We start from the raw sequence: 13,647 nt of genomic DNA, 5'->3' as shown, positions 1-13,647 counted from the left end.
CTTTGTCTTTCCCAGGGCACCTAGGAAAATAACCACCTTGACCTGAGGCCATGGAAAGTTAGTACCCCTGGCCCTAACTGCCTTATGAGTAATAGGCTCTCTGTTCTGTCTTTCCAGCTTGCGGGCAACCTGGGGGAGAGGACTGCCCTCCCCTGGCTTATCACCCCCCACCCATGTCTGGGATCTGTAAGTAATAAATCTTATGACTTAACTTCTTTTGTGTGGGTGTATTGAAACTGCATCTCCCGTCAAAATAAACCCGGGGTTTTCAATTTCCCAGGTGGGAGCTCGGATGTTGAGGGGGCTACCCGCCGACCTTGAGGGGGTGGGGTTTGCCCCCTCATTCAGCAAGTTGTAAACTGATGATTCTGAATTCAGTACACCACCTATAGGTCCTCCAACACATGGCCCCAAAGGAGGGCTTAGAAAGCATGTTTCTAGGAAACTCAAAACGCAGCCACGAGGGTCCAGTCCTCTTCGGTAGCTTCACACTGCCAGGGCTCTGGAACTTTTTCCCGGGGCTGAGGCTGCTTCTCCAGCCCCTCTCCATGTGCTCCCCAGAGGGTCGTATTCTGAGCCAAGAAGGACACCCCAGGTGGAGGCCACCTTCCTCAGGCCCGCTTCTGAGCATCGCCTGTTCTGAGGGGCCCCAGGGCCTGTGTTGGGTGACAAGGCTTTGGAAGGCCGGTTGCCCCCACCCTATTCCCCGCACCCAGAGCGCTGGGCCCACAGCAGGAGCAGTTGGTGCCCAGCTAGCCTCGGTTTTGCTTCTCCCCAGCTTCCCGTCCCACTTCCAGGTAGGTCCCAGTATGCTGTACCTGACATGGGACAACAGGTGGCTTCCTTTGCCAAAATGAAATAATAGAATGGCACCCTCTGCATGGCCTCCCCAGCTAGGGGCTGCTCTGGAGGTTTCTGGCCTCATTGGGTTCTAAGGAACATGAAGGAGCTGGGCACATGGGGCGAGGGTGACACCCAGGGAGAGGCAGGCAAACACAGCTACTCAGAAAAGGCAATTTATTCCAGTGTTTCGAGGGAAAGGAGAGCTCTGCGTAGGAATTCTAAAACCTGGTCAGTCTCCTTTGCTGAAGAGGTACGCGCTGCATGTCAGGCTGCGGTCGCTAAACAGATGGGAGCTGCCAGCCAGCGAGGAGGCCCACCACTCAGGCCTTCTCGCGCCTCCACTGGGACACACGGGTCTCCGGGGGTGCCCGGCGGAACCACTCAGACCAGGAGCCATCATAGACGGCCACATCCGGCTTGCCGCAGACGTAGGCGGCCAGGGCGATGTGGCAGGCGGTGACTCCCTTCCGGCACGTGGCAATGAGGGGCTGCGCTAGGTTCACCTTCTTGGCCTCGAACATAGCACGCAGCTCCTCTGGGCTCTTCTCGAAGCCGTCCGCGGTCAAGAAGTCCACGAACGGCATGTTGACTGAGCCTCGGATGTGGCCCGGGTCCAGTCCTGGGCGCAGCAGAGGACAAAGGGAAGGACAGGTTTAGGAGCGGCATTGGGGGGCGGGGACAAGTGGGGCGTGGCCATAAGGCTAGGGAGCTTCAGAAACAAAAGGAACACCTTTGCCCTTCTCAGAGCTCAATTTATTCCTGGTCCAACCTACACTGAAGGCCGGAGACACAAGACAAAGGGCCCCCTCCCCCAAAACCTGCCTTGAAGTAGGGATGCCCAAAATCATACCTGCTTGGGAGGACAGGGATGAGTCTCAGCTCTGCCATTTACTGGCCTTCTTACTAACATCTACCTTGGGCAAACGCTTCATTTCTCTGAATCAGTTTTCTCATCTGTAAAATGGGCTCAATGGGACATACCTATCTCATAGGGTTATTGAGAAGCAAATGCTTCGTGCCGGGCCAATTGCTAAGAACACAGTGGTGGACACGGTCCAGGCTCCCAGAGAGATTACAGTCTAGCAAGGAAGACAGATGCTAAATGGATAACCACATGATTCATTAAATATAATAGAAATATAAATTCATAAAATATAATGTCCATTTTACAGATGTACACACTGAGGCTTAGCAGCATTAAATGGCTCACCTAAGGCCACACCGAGAGGCAAAGGCAGACCCAGGATTACACCGAGTCCCCTGACATTCCTGTTAAGCACAGTTGTGGAAAGAGCATATGACCTGCTGCTAGACATAAGTTTGAATTCCAGCTATGCCACTTACCAGAAGGGTGACCTTAAGTAAGTCATGTCACCTCTCTGAGCCTTGGTTTTCCCAGGGGTAAAATGGGAATGAGAGTATTCACGGGCCCGGGCTGTTGTAAGGAGCAAAGCACCAGCTTCTGCCCCCGGCCCATGCACCCTCAGATGCTGATGCTCCCACCTACCCTGGGGGAGGGTGGGGATGGGGACAGTGTGGTCCCTGCACGCCCTTCCTAGCAATGCTGAAAGGCTTGGACAGAAGTAGAGTGGGGGTCTGAGCTGGCTTCAAGGTCCATTCTGGAACGGTCTCCCCTCCCAATGAGGCTTCTCTGCCAAATCTGGTTTCAGAATAGCCAGCAAGGGGGTGGGGGGCAAAGAGGTCTGGGCCAAGGCCAGAGCTGGAGGTGCCTGCAGGGCCAAGGCCTTGGTCCCGCCCTCAGCATGCCAAAGGTTGCTCCTCTCTTCCTCAAGCACCCCACGCCCTGGTAGACTTTAGACGCTGGGAGCGGAGCCCATGACAGATTTAGGCATCTCTTTGGGCTCCCCTTCCTCCAAAATTCCCTACCACTCCCTTAAACCTGGACCACGGGACAGGGGAGGACCAGACCAAGGCACACGCTGGGGCAGGGTGCAGTCAGGAGGCCCTGCATCCCTGAGCCTCAGTCTCCTCATCTGTGAAATGGGGAGATAACCCCACCTCACAGGCTTGTGGAGAAGATTAGCGACGGTAGGTAGAAGCCCCTAGTGGCCCTGGGCACGTAGTAGGTGCACAATCATGCCAGCAACATCCCATTCCCCGCACCCTGAAGCCAAAGAGGCTTGCAAAATTCCCTGACATGAGTCAAGAGTTCCTTTGATTGAATAGGTGTCCTAACTTATAAATTACAATGATTTCTTCCTGCTGTCATTTTATCTTTCTTGTCTGGAAATTTTAACCTGAGCCTGGATGTGCGCTGACCCCACCAACGAGGAACAATAGATCTGTCGGCTTCAAAGGCGTCCTTTGCCAAGACACCCAACTTAAAAATCTTTCGGCATCCAGGCAGTGGGCTGAATTTAAGTGCATTTAAAAGTGCAAGCGTTTATTAAGTTCTGAATGCAGTTTTGTTTCTTTCCTCCCAACCCCGATGAAAACAGCTTCACTGCTTTCTTCTGACTACATAAAAGGCACCTCTTCTGAGTAAAGAAGTCCGGGGGGGGGGGGGGGTTTTCTGTGATGCGGGCTTCCCAAAACTGGGCCAGCCTCAGGAGGCGGGGGTCCTCCTTTCTGCTCTGGCAACGAGGGATCAGCGCCCCTCTGAGGAATTTGAAAGAGCAGGCACTGACCGCCTGTGCGTGACAAGGGCCAGGATGAACCTGGCCCAGAGAACCTTGGAGAACAGCCAACTGAAGGGAAGGCACACGGCCCCGAAGCCGGAACTCCTGCTGCTTCCCCCCCAAGTCTGACCTCGAGGCTTTCTGCCCCCCGCAGGAAGGCCACCGTGCTCAACCTGTGGCACTAAGTGCCAGACGGTAAGTTAGCTCAAGAGTTTTGTCTTCTTGAATCCTCCCAAAGCCAGATTATCCTCCTGGCTCTGACGGGGAGCCCAGGCTCAGAGAGGTGGGGAAACTTGCCTCGGGACACACAGGTATGTGAAGTGAAATCAGATCTGTCCGACCCTAAAACCTGTGTTCTTGGACTACCCTGAGCCTTTCTGGAAAAGGGGACTGAGGCAGGGGAATGGATAAGATGACCCCGCATGTTCCTCAACAGCTCAGAGGCCTGGGACTTTGTGCTCCAGCTTTGGCCAAGAAGAGGCCAGTGGTGGGGGAGGTCATTGAGAGGATGCGACCGCTGGTTGACCCATGAGCTGGACCGGGGCAACTGGAGGCTCCTCACCCCCTCCCCTGTCCTTGGGATGTGCATTCTGCTTGCCTTCCCCGCTTCCCCGCCTTTGACGCTGACATGGCCTTGAGATAGTGATGTGGTGTTGAGACCAGTTGGATAGTGTGTAAGGGACACAGTTAAGGCCGCTGTATAAACTTTTGAGATCTGGCAGGTGGGTGTGGAAATCTCATGGTATGGCCAGGCCAAGACAAGCCTTGTAAGTAAGTTCCCTTGCTTATTAAACCTGCTGCCAACAATCTGGAGCCGCCTGCCCTTTTCTCCAGCCTCTCCCTCCTCATTGCCTCTGGGGCTGGTTTCAGATTGCCCCGGGGAGGCTCCGGAGGAGGCTGGTAACTAAAAGTTGGCCGGCCAGCCAGGAGGCTGAAGAAATGGGCCTTCGGAGAGGCATCGGTGCGGGAAATCGTACGTCGGTCAGCGACCTCTATGTGGGGAGGGGTGACCCATATGTTAGGTGCTTGTGGACCTCTGCATGAGTCTAGGGGCGTCCCCCAAACCCCGGCTGCTTTACTGAGCTTGTTTAAGGAACTATGCACAGCACTGCGCCAGACAAATGAAGGGAATGATTGTCACAGTGCACTGGTCTCTACTGTGGGCGGTTCAGCTGGACACTGGTGCCCAGCTAAGGTTCAAAGTCAAGTTAGAAAGTTGGAAGAGCTGAGGTTAGAGAAGGGTGTGCAGGTATCCACTACTTTGCTGGCTTTGAGGCTGGCAGCCAAGACGGGACAGCAGAAGTCAGCTGGGGACCTTAGCGCACCCTTTTTTTTTTTTGCAAGGCAAGGAAGGCACGAGATGCTGTGGATTAAGACACAGGAGCTTGTGACAAAGGCTGATTAGGGCGCTGAGAGGTGGCTCGCTGGCCAAGCGAGCAGAATGAAGAGAAGGATGTTGTGGTCGAGGAGGAAAGGGAGATGCCCCATGCCTTCCCACCCCTAATACAAAGGAAAATTTCCAATAGCAATTGCCCCCAAACCTAGGGGAAAACTAAACCCAAAGTTGTAAATCTTATCATGTCTTTGAAATGTAAACACCCCAGGAGATAACCAAAACAGTACCCACAGGGACTGTAGGAAAAAATCTGGGGGTTGGGGAGGGATACAGACTGTTCTAGAAGTTCCCTTGTCCAAAGCCTAGCCCCCAGTCTCCCCAAGATTACTCATCGAGGGCTAAGTTATGGGGTCTCTGTCTGTATGGTGACATATGTCTATGGATATATGTTAAATACATCTTTTTCTACCTCCTGAAGTTATTACCAAAATTAATCTGTAAAAGAGCTCTATTTAATTAGCTTAAAAATAAGCTATATATCAAAGTGAACTTACGTAAAACTGAAATTTAATTTTCTCTCATCTGCTACAAAGTTTTCTTGGATGATTGGTCTGTTCTTGATGGGATCATGAAAGGCTTTTCTTTGCCTTTTAGGAAACCTAGCTAGTAAACAAAGATTCTGTGTTTTATCAAAATAAATTCCTATGTTTCATGCAGTCTTTACCAGGTCTTTGATTACTTAAGAAAACAGAGTCTCCTCTATTAAAAGAGCTAAGTGGTTTGGTTTTTTTTTTTGTTTTGTCGTTTTTTTTTTTTTTTACAACTGTGCAATTTCTCTATTTGCCTTTGAAGGCTTAAATTGTCATTTTGGTTAAATGGATAACTGAATGTTGTTTCACAATGATCCGTGATCCTACATGAGCATGTATTTTAAAACCTTTTGATATTTTTGACAAACTTCCCCCAAATCAAATTCTAAATGAAGCTTTATTGATCTTGAACTAACTTGGGGATTTTCCTGGCCCAGCTCAAAAGATTTGTTTTTTCTCCTTGTGAGAGAGAAATATTAAACTAATCAGACATTTCATATGTTAAATTACACAGGAAGCATTGTCAAGTAGGAAGTGATGCTAATCTTTTCTTACGAACTATTTATATGGAAGTTATTAATAGGAGTGTTCCCAAAAGTATATAAAATTCCCCAAAATTTTATAGGTCCTGGTATCATGTTACCAATCATAATTTTGGTTTTTACTTTAAAATATCTATCACAAAAATAACCACATTTCCTTGTCAATTGCATTAGAATGAATTCTCATCAGAGCTATTGTTTTATTCTGATGCTTTTGCAAAAGCATTTCCTGCAAAAGGGTCTCCTCTTTAGGGAGATTTGTGGGCAAGACAGACGGACGGACGAATAGAGGTTTCTGAGAACTAAGATCATACCACTGACCTAAGTAAGAATTAATTACACGGGATGGTAGCCCCAGAACTGTCCCTACTCTCCTTCTTCACATCAGTAAAATGCACCCATTACATTGATGCTCTAATATTAACGTGTGAAAACTTTTATCTGCTGCAGGACATGCCGCAGGCTTTGCTGGAACATCTGTGAGGGAAGAATGGTGGAGAACTTGCAGAAAATTCAAGGCCCAGGCACTGTAATAAAGTTTTGGGGAATCGCTTGGTTGGGTAAGACACACATCTTCCTGGACGTTGTGACTGGTAAGATACAAGTCCATCCAACCCGTAAGAAGGCAAAAGAGATGCAAGCCTTTGTAGGGATGGTAGGGTTTTTGAGGATTTTTATTTCCTGAGGCACAGTGCTGCTGTCCCTTATTCAGCCTGGTAAAGAAAGGGTGACTTCTTTCAGCAAGCTGCTTTTGAGAAGGTAAAAATACTAATGAAATGTTAAATCTCTGGGCATCTCCCAAGCAGGGCTCCCATTTGAGTAAATGAATCTGGGACTCTGGGAGATATGGCTCAGGCACTGTGGCAGACAATAGGAGAGAGTACCCCTAAGATTTTGGTCTCAGCTCTGGGAGGGGGCAAAACCTCCATGTACCCTCATAGAGCACCAGCTCCTAGCGGTGTCCACAGCGCCCCTCCAGATGGAGAAGCTCAGGGAGGAAGGAACCACAGCAGCCAGTGGTCGTAGTCACTCCTGAGTCCTGGTCTTTAAGTGGATTAACCCTATTGCTTGGGCAATGGGAAGCTGAGGGGTGGATGACCATGAGTGGGCCCTTATCGGGTCAGGATAGATGAAGGGATATTTGGGCTTGCCTGCAACAGCCTGAGGCAGTCCTCACTTTTCCATATCCCAGCCCATGGGGCACTGACTCCCCCTCCCGGGCAGTCAGGAGGCCGATGCCCTAGCCTGGGTACAATCCCTAGCGACTGGCCCTTCAGTGCATATAGCAGATTGGATGCATGGAATGAGCGGCCACCATTGTGCCCGGGTGGGTTGGCATATTGCCAAGGATGTTGGCTTGCCCCTGAAATAGGTTGACTTGGTTAATGCAGTAACAGCATGTCCCGTGTGTTGTAAACGTCATGCAAAAGGCAAAAGGCAAAGGAGCCTGGGGCCATTCACCAGAATTCTCAACTGGTGGCAGATTGGCAAATTGATTATATTGCCCCTTCCCCCTTAGTGAGGGTTTTTCCTATGCCTGGTTTGTGTGGACACGACATCTGGCCTAACCCCAGCCTTCCCTGGCCACTACAAACCAGGCTGCCACCATGAGGGGATTATAGAAACGGAATATGGTGTTTAGACACCCTCATCGACGAGACAGCCATTGGGGGTCATATTGCAAAACTGGGCAAAAGAACATGACCTAGAATGGACGTCCCCATCTCTCCTATAATCTGCCAGCAGTAGGGTTGATAAAAAGGAAAAATGAATATTAAAGCAGCAGATTAAATTACTCCCAGGTAAAACCACCTTGGCTGGGTCACTAAAGCAATGTCCCAGGCTTTCATATGTTTGGATGATCAACCAGTAGGGCCTGTTGCCCCATAGGCCAGACTGGGGACTCTTGCCCAGACACCCAATGCTATAAAGGTATGGAAGTCAAGGGAGATAACCATTGCCCTGCTCCCTACAGATCAACATGTTATGCTGCTGAGAACACCGAGCCCCATCACACATGGGCAAGGTGTCATCTACTGGAATTCGCAATGAGATGTCCCACCAGGATGGGTGAGTGACTTCACATGCCTGGGTGAGGGAGACCTGCTCCCTCTCCCCTGGGATCTCACGGTCCTGCTCTAAGGCAGACCTGCTAAAATGCATTATACCTGGAACAGAATAAGCGCCACTGGAAAAGGAGAAGAGGTGGGGGTCCTGGGCTGCCACATGGTGCCCCCAATCCATCTCCTCACTCTTGACAGCGCCGCCTCCCCCAGCCAACACGTGTGGTGTGCACAACCAGATAGAGGTCCTAAAGCTGACAGCCTCCCTCTCCTCGAGGCCAGGTGGGCATGTTCTGATTCCCACTGGTACAATCATTTGGCTGCTTTTTCCCCTCTGTCGGCCTGGAGGATGTTCTAGCACACACAGAAACCCTTAACTAAATTCACCCAGCAAGCCTTGAATGATAGCCAACAAAACCTGTCCTTACTGAACACCAACAGATCTTCAATGAGGAAAGCTGTCCTCAAAAACAGGGTGCCTTAGACTTCATCACTGTCTTGCAAGGAGGCACCATTATCCAAACACAATGCTGCATGGTCGTATCGATGCGTCTATTAAGTCATCTTTATTAAGTCACATGGGAATACAAGGGAAGGCCCTGAACGATCTGACTCCCAGGTTAGGGGACTTAATAAATCAATGGTTCGGATCACGGGGCTCTTGATGGAAAACATGATCACTGATGGGGGAGTCATTGTCTTATTCTGTATTTTCTCTTGTATGTGCCTGTATTGTTGCTATGGCATTTGCCTCCAGGGTAGCCAGACAGCCACCAAGGGAGCTGCCACCATGCTCGTGAAACCCCTTGCTGACCGCTCAGGACACAATGCAGAAGAGGGGGCATGTGAGGTTCTAAGAGCCGATAGGAGGGGTAGAGGGTTATGGAGAGGACATAACCACCAGTTGACCCATAAGCTGGACCGGGGCAACTGGAGGTTCCTCTCCCCCTCCCCTGTCCTTGGGATGTGCATTCTGCTTGCCTTCCCTGCTCCCAGAGGCTGCCCCAAGGACATGGCCTTGAGATGGTGATGTGGGGTTGAGACCAGCTGGACAGTGTATATGGGGACTGAATCCAGTTAAGGCCTCTGTATAAGCTTTCAAGATCTGGCAGGCGGGTGTGGAAATCTCGTCTTGCGGCCAGCCACCCAAGACAAGCCTTGTAAGTAAGTTCCCTTATTAAACCTGCTACCACCCGACCTGGGGTGGCCTCTTTCTTGGGTCTTTCCTGCCCTCTGCATCTGGGGGCCGGGTTCAGATTACCCCAGGAAGCTCCCAGCTCCTGAGGAGGCTATGAACTATCACCAGTCAGGGGGGTGAGTTAATGTCTCTCAGGCCACTGACACATGTGGGTTTTCCAGGCCAGGAAAACCTGTTTGGCTCTTTCTTGCTTTCCTCCTAAAGACACAAAGCAAAGCAGCGCAGGCTGCCCCAATGGGCAGCTCCCAATCCTGGCCACTGGGAGGCAGCGCAGCACTCTTCCTGCCCCCATCCTACACCAGCCCCCAGCCCCAGGGAGGGAGAGACCTAGGCAGAGGGGGGCCGCAGGATCCCATGAAGCAACACTACACTGAGAAGCTGTGACCTTTCCCCCCCAGGCCCTGTGTTTGCTTACACAGCAGTGGCCTTGGGAAACGGCCCTACTTTGAGGCCTGCTGACTGGGGTCAAATCCTGGCCACTCTGCCTCCTTAGAGAATCCTCTTCTCCCTTTTCCTACCTGCAAAGTGGGGTCAGTCCTAACTCCCACCTTCCACCCTGCGCAGGGTTGCTGTGGGTATCAAGGAGAGAACACGCATAAAACATTCTGCGGAGGGCGCCTGGGTGGCTCAGTTGGTTGGACGACTGCCTTCGGCTCAGGTCATGATCCTGGAGTCCCTGGATGGAGTCCTGCATCGGGCTCCCTGCTCGGCAGGGAGTCTGCTTCTCCCTCCGACCCTCCCCCCTTTCATGCTCTCTCTCTCTCAGTCTCTCTCTCAAATAAATAAATAAAATCTTAAAAAAAAAAAAAAATTCTGCGGATAAAAGTGCCCATTAGGGGGTCAATCTCTGCCCTCATCACCCTCACTGCCCTCAAGGCACGAGGAAAAGAGAATAGGGTTTATAAAGACACTGGCTGGATCCACTGCCACCTCCCCACCTCCTTGGCTGGCTTCCCCCAGCGCTCTGTAAGGTGAGCACGTTCCTTTCATTAAGGAGGAAAGGGTCTGCCCGAGGCTGCCCAGGGTAGGATGCAAGCTCAGGTCTGCCTCTCACCTTGTGCCCCTTACAAACAGGACCAAAGGCACTGGGGACACAAAGCTGGGGCCAGGGAAGGTGTTCGCCTCATGTCAGCAGGAAGCAGCTATTGGGAGTCCAAGGCCCACTCCCAGCTCCTCCACCAGGACGCTCCTTCCAGCGTTTTGCCATCCACACCACCCCTGGGTGTTACATCTGGACCGCTGAGCCCACGCCAAGCCGGGGACCATGAAGTCAGCAAGCCCCATGCGCCTTTGTGCCCCCAACTGGAGGTCAGCAAAGCTTTTTAGTGAATGAGGGAAGGAAGTGCCACGCCCATGCTTTCTAGATGGCCCTGCCCTTTGCAGGTTCTGATTCCCACTGGTACAATCAGGTGGGCAAGGCTTGGCATTCCTCTTCTCATTTTTTAATAAGGGAACCCAGAGGGGCCAAGAGATTGGATTGAGGTCCCGCCACAAAGGAGGGGCTGACCTCACAGGAAGGAGGAAGGATCCATGCTCCCCGGGATCTGGAGGAGGTGGGAGGAATTAGGGAGCAGGGCGATGGGGAGGGACCCCCTCTCTGAGCCTCAGTGCCCTCATCCTAAAACAGGGGTGAGGAGATGGGATCTGACATCTCTTCGCTTATTTCCAGCTTGCTCAGGGCAAGCCGAGAGGCAGCTAGGGAAACAATTCTACCATTCCTCCCCCGACGGCAGGGTTAAGTCCCAAGTAGAGAAGGCATCTTGGACCAAGGCCAGGAGGGGGTTGCAGGAGGTCCGTGCCTTAAGTCTCTGAATCTTCATCCCCAGACCTCCAGAGAGCAAGGTGGGCAGGAAAAACATAGGGCCTGGAGAGAGCCATGGTTCTGCCACTAACTAGCCATAGGGCCTGGACCTGCCCCTTCCTCTGTGTGCCTCAGTCTCCCTTCTGTCCGATGAGGTGACCTCTCAGGACCTCCAGCTCAAGAGTGTTCAAAACAGTTTTCACAGAGTTCTTTCCCTCAGAGGCACAGAAAGGAAGAGCCATTTTTCAACAAATTAGGAAAAATGTTGCACAGGACTTAGGTTCTGCAGACCCTGCCCCAAGGACAGAGCTCAGAGCCAGGAGGTGTTGGCCACTCTGAGGGCTCAGGCCAGCCTGGAGAGGCCCCCAAAGCAGTGAGGTCCCGGCCACGAGAGGTGCCCAGGCAGGAAACCCAGCCAGGGGGATGGTGAGACTTCTAAGGTTCTCTGTTAGGAGGTTCTAGAACTCAGCACTTCCTCTCCTGAGACTCCCCCCCACCCCCAGCAATGTGGAACCCTCCTGGCCTCCCCTTTGTCTGCAGGAGAGGATGAGCCATCCGGTTTGAAACTAGCCAGCACTGGGTTAAATCTCGACTCGGCCACTTAACTGAGCAAGTAACTTAATGTCCTCACATCTTTGTTTCCTCCTCTCTAAAATGGGGATATTAAGCCTTCTTGGATGAGATAATGCAGTGTCGAGTGCTTAGCATGAAATGGCAGCTATTTTATAGCTCTGCAAACAGGCTGCAGCTGTTTGGAAAGGTCAGGGGGCCCGGGGAGCTGGAAGGAGGGAAGGGGTGCTGCGGGCAGGACATTGTTGATGTCTCTGTGGGTTTCTGGGGAACTAGGGGGGCCCTGGGAAGCTAGGCGCCCTTGAGAGCCTCTGTACAAAGATGCATGCGTGGGCTTGTGGACACACCTTTGGCCATGTCGGGGAGTCGTGCCAGGGCAATGGATGTGGGTGGAGATGTCACCAGTCACCTCTGCTGATGCCACCTCATATGGATGCTAGGTTGCTTGTTAGCACGCGGCTATGGGAACACATATGTAGGTCCTCATGAGTCAGAGCTGAAATAGCTTTTAGCTTTGGGTCTGTTCTCCCATTTCACAGATGCAGACCGGGACCTACCTATGGGGGGGGGGGGAACTGAGGGCACCACCTGGAGAGGGTCCCAGACATCCTTACTCTCCATCATTCCATGGGGCATTACTCCCCAGGGACCACCCACCCACCAGGACACCTACCTACTGCATCTGGCTCTGGCTCAGTGCCCAGGTACCGTCCTTGGGACCGTGAATCCACCAGCTGGAACCTCTTAGACTCGAGGTTCTCCAGCACCTGCTCGTAGGTCTTGAGCAGGGAGCGGTCCAGTGTGGCTTTGAAGACGGCCGGCTCTGGGCGTGAGGGCTCAGACGTCACGGGGTGGCCCTCCTTCAGCCAGTTCCGGAAGCCGCCATTGAGCACTGACACGGTGCGGTGGCCAAACACACGGAACATCCACCAGACCCGGGGCGCATAGAAGCAGCCCAGGTTGTCACCGTCGTACACCACCACGTGCGTCTGGTTGCTGATGCCCAGGCGGCCCACGTAGTCGGCGAAGTGGGCCTCGCTGGGCAGCATCATCTCGTAGGGCGACGCCGTGTTGCGGCACTCCTCTATGTCAAAGAAGGAGGCTCCGGGCACATGCCGCCCTAGGTACTCCTTGCGGGCCTCGCGGGTGCCCGGCGAGTACCAGGACGCGTCCAGCACCCGCAGGCCTGGCCCCAGCTTGCCAGCCCGAACCGACTCCGCCAGCCACTTGGTGGAGACCAGCGCCCGGTAGAGCACCTGATGAACCATGGTTTCAGCTCTGCGCATCACCTGGCGCGGGTGGAAACCAGGAAAGAGAGCGGCATGAGGTCTGTGTGTGCCGCGGGGCGGGATCTGGGAGGAGCTTTTTTCCCACCGCACCCCCCTCAGGGTGGCTTGTTCGCTGCAGCGCAGCAACCCTGCGGCGCCGGGGCAGGCTGTGGGAAAGCTTTGCCCATTCCCCGGAGGAAAGACCGCCCCGCCCCTCCCCGGGGCCCCCCGCGCAGAAGGGGGCGGGGCGAGAGCCTCCGAGGGCCCCAGAAGGGGGAGCTGGCGGGGAGGGCGCCCGGCCCCGGGAGCTCTACAGTGCTCGTCCTCGGGATCCTGCCAGAAAAGAGCGGCGAAGAGATGCCCAGGACGGGGGAGGAGGAGGGAACCTGTTGAGCTTAGAACCCCCTTGGCTGGGGGGGTAGGGGAGTGGGCGCCTGGGGGAGGGGTCGCTGGGGCCCGCACACGCCCTCGCCCGCGCCTCTGGCGAGCCCGCCCGCGGCCAATCTCAGCGGCCAGGTAGGGCTCGCCCGCCTCCAGAAGGCCCGCGCCCAGCCCCGACTCGGTGCCCTCTGCCCCTGCTGGGCACCCGGCCGCGCTCTCGCCAGGGGGACCCTCCCCTGGGTCGCAGGGGCCAGACTGGCGGCCCAATCCCGAGCGGCCCGGGCGCCTGGCCGCCGCCCCACCCGGCCGCACTCACTCGCCCTCGCCGCCGCCCCGGCGCTCGCCCCTGACCGCTGGAGAAATTGGCGCGTTCCAACCCCGAGCCCACACCTCCCCGGCCGGCCCGCACCATTGCG

The 13,647-nt window shown here is 53.7% G+C and overlaps 1 protein-coding gene across 1 annotated transcript; it reads right to left on the bottom strand.

The window, feature by feature from the left end:
* Positions 1–1,018: 1,018 nt before the first annotated feature.
* On the bottom strand, positions 1,019–13,619 carry TST (thiosulfate sulfurtransferase). The gene is made up of 3 exons (XM_021687400.2): positions 13,548–13,619; positions 12,256–12,871; positions 1,019–1,462 (listed from the first exon to the last, which is right to left on the bottom strand). The coding sequence occupies exons 2-3, from the start codon at positions 12,866–12,868 to the stop codon at positions 1,164–1,166; spliced, it is 912 nt and encodes a 303-aa protein (XP_021543075.2). The 5' UTR covers positions 12,869–12,871; positions 13,548–13,619; the 3' UTR covers positions 1,019–1,163.
* Between the last annotated feature and the right edge of the window lie 28 nt (positions 13,620–13,647).

Source organism: Neomonachus schauinslandi, chromosome 5 (genome assembly GCF_002201575.2).
Source record: "Neomonachus schauinslandi chromosome 5, ASM220157v2, whole genome shotgun sequence".
In the NCBI taxonomy this organism is placed as follows: domain Eukaryota; kingdom Metazoa; phylum Chordata; class Mammalia; order Carnivora; family Phocidae; genus Neomonachus; species Neomonachus schauinslandi.
This window is presented reverse-complemented; position numbering and strand designations above follow the sequence as displayed.

Excerpts from the sequence above, each read along its gene's own strand:
- TST (XM_021687400.2), bottom strand. The coding sequence starts at position 12,868 with ATGCGCAGAGCTGAAACCATGGTTCATCAGGTGCTCTACCGGGCGCTG. Across the intron at positions 1,463-12,255 it reads GCCAGAGCCAGATGCAGTAG|GACTGGACCCGGGCCACATC; the intron begins GTAGGTGTCCTG and ends TGCTGCGCCCAG.